The following is a 2447-nucleotide window of genomic DNA, read 5'->3' as shown; positions in this document are numbered from 1 at the left end:
GCTCAATCAATACCAATGTTTTTTTTTTTTTTGGTCATATCTTAACAAATATTAATTAATTCTAAGTTAATTAATTTCTCCAACTAGATCGACCAACTATCTCAACTAATTTCATCGCTAAATTTGGAGCGACTTGACTAGTTTAACCGACCCATCTAGCCTAATCAGCTTATCAGCTTAATCAACTTGATTGACTAAGCGAATTGCCCAACTCCCTTGGACCGATTGAATCAACTTGCCCAACTAACCTGTCTTGACTCTGACAATTGATCCAGCTAGTCTAACCAAACCACTTGACTTAAACAAATCGACCAGTCACTCGGACCAATCAATCAACTCGAGTACTCCATTGTTGTTAAATCATTAATAAAATTTAGGATAATCTATCTTCATCAAACGGTACCGTCCACCCAAGCAAATTGTCCAGCTCACTCGGCTTGACAATTATGTCAATCAAATGCATTATTAGGATAATAATTAGTTGTTGTTAGAATAGAGTAAACAGTAGTTATTTCTTATTGATTTTAAATAATAATTTTATGAGAATTGATATTTTAAAGTTTAAAACAATTATAAACAAAATAATTATTAGTACATTCGGAAATAAATTCGGGGTGATGACTTGATGAAAATGACTCATTGTTCAGTACGATCTACGAAATTCTAAATTGGTATATCCTATTAAAAAAAATCAGTAAAAAAAATTATATATCGTTTATATTAAAATGTTAATATTGGTACGGTATATATAGTATATCGATATTAAATTTTATAGATCCATATAAAAAATTTGTTATTAAAATTTTTAATACATTGATAATATTGATATATTTTAATACGATTGATGTGATATTCTAAATTTTTGATATTTTTTTCTGTTCACTAATCTAAGTAGGTCGTGCAGTAATTTGTAACTAAATGGGACCATACGCTACAGTTCGTAAGCTTACAAATTTTGTTTCCTTCGGAGCTCGTTGGCATGTTTCTTTCCATGCACACCGAAAACGTACACCTGTCATGGCTGAGTTCACTGTTAAGGTTTGGACCATAAATGCAAGGCTCGGTATATGGACAAGGCGAGTCGGCTAACCGAAACAGAGTGCCTGAGGTTGATAAAACAGAAGAAGGACAAGGATCATGAAGCCTCTGACAAGTTGATTTCATGCGCACTGTTGCACATGGACCATGCATGACCTAAAAAAGACGGCGGTTGCGTTAATAAATAGGTCCTAAAGGCTTGATGACTTGATAGCCAAAGACCTTTTCCTTGAGAGATCTCATGCACAATCTCTTTCACTAAATCCCCCTGTAAATTCCCATATATCTGTCCAGTATTGTCAGAATGAGTCCAGTTTCCAGTAACAGGTCAGGAGAGAGGTCAAATGAATGTGGTCATGAGACCAAACTGTGTGCTAGAAGAGCTCACTGGATGCCTCAGGAGGACTGCAGGCTAAGAGAACTGGTGCTACTCCATGGCCCTCAGAACTGGAATCTCATAGCTGCTCAGCTGCAAGGAAGGTCAGGTATAATTCAAGTTTATGTTGAGGCTGATATTACTTGGATCTTATTTTATCTTGAGTCACATGATCTTGTGTGTTCAATTAAGGGAAGAGTTGCAGGCTGAGATGGTTCAACCAGCTCGATCCGAGCATCGATCGAAGGGCGTTCACCGAGAAAGAGGACGAGAAGCTAATTGTAGCTCAGGGATTGTACGGCAACAAGTGGGCTATGATCTCCTGCCTCTTCCCCGGTCGGACTGATAATGCAATCAAGAACCATTGGCATTTGCTCGAGGCGAGGAAGTGGAGAGAGGTGCAGCCTGATGGTTACAGGAAACGGAGGTTTAAGAAATCTGAACCCACCATTAGAAGCTATATATCACAATCAGCGTCATCAGAAGTTTCATGCACTGAAAGAAATGAAGAGCGCAGCTGCTTCGAGCGTAATGCATCACCTCCATTCATAGATTTTCTTGGAGTAGGAGACACTTGAAGGAAGAGAGAACTATACACAATTATATTTGTGCATCTGTTTTAAGATTCCTTTGTCTTATTTGATGAAGCCTCTTTCATTCCAAATTTGATCCACCGAAGAACAGCTTTCCATGCTTGCCTTGATCTGCATTGATCACATGGTCTGGTCTCTACCATAAGACTACCAACTCGAGCTTTTTTGGAAGCAGCCAACGTTACAAATATGACTTGTGTGGACGCTTGCAGTGCCATCTTATCTGTTGTCCTTTTCGTGGGGTGAGTTATAGGTCCGCCCGGGGCGTAGCCACGAAAACTATCTGTAATTGGTATAATAAATTAATTAATTCAAAATATAAATGATGCGGATGATATTAAAAAACTCAGGATCAGATAGTCAACCCTTTTAGTGATGAGGTGGTCAAACGCCGGTCAGAAACTAGAATTCCTCTCAGACTTGGAAACTTGTTACCGATC

The 2447-nt window shown here is 38.2% G+C and overlaps 1 protein-coding gene across 1 annotated transcript; it reads left to right on the top strand.

Annotated features, from left to right (window-relative positions):
- The first annotated feature begins 1256 nt into the window (after window positions 1–1256).
- On the top strand, window positions 1257–2246 carry LOC122021501 (transcription factor MYB105-like). Its single transcript, XM_042579622.1, has 2 exons — window positions 1257–1523; window positions 1607–2246. The coding sequence occupies exons 1-2, from the start codon at window positions 1343–1345 to the stop codon at window positions 1990–1992; spliced, it is 567 nt and encodes a 188-aa protein (XP_042435556.1). The 5' UTR covers window positions 1257–1342; the 3' UTR covers window positions 1993–2246.
- Window positions 2247–2447: the final 201 nt, after the last annotated feature.

The sequence above is a fragment of the Zingiber officinale genome, chromosome 9A (assembly GCF_018446385.1).
Source record: "Zingiber officinale cultivar Zhangliang chromosome 9A, Zo_v1.1, whole genome shotgun sequence".
Classification (NCBI taxonomy): Eukaryota; Viridiplantae; Streptophyta; class Magnoliopsida; order Zingiberales; family Zingiberaceae; genus Zingiber; species Zingiber officinale.
Note: the sequence above shows the minus strand (reverse complement) of the source record. Positions and strands in the feature narration are given on the sequence as shown.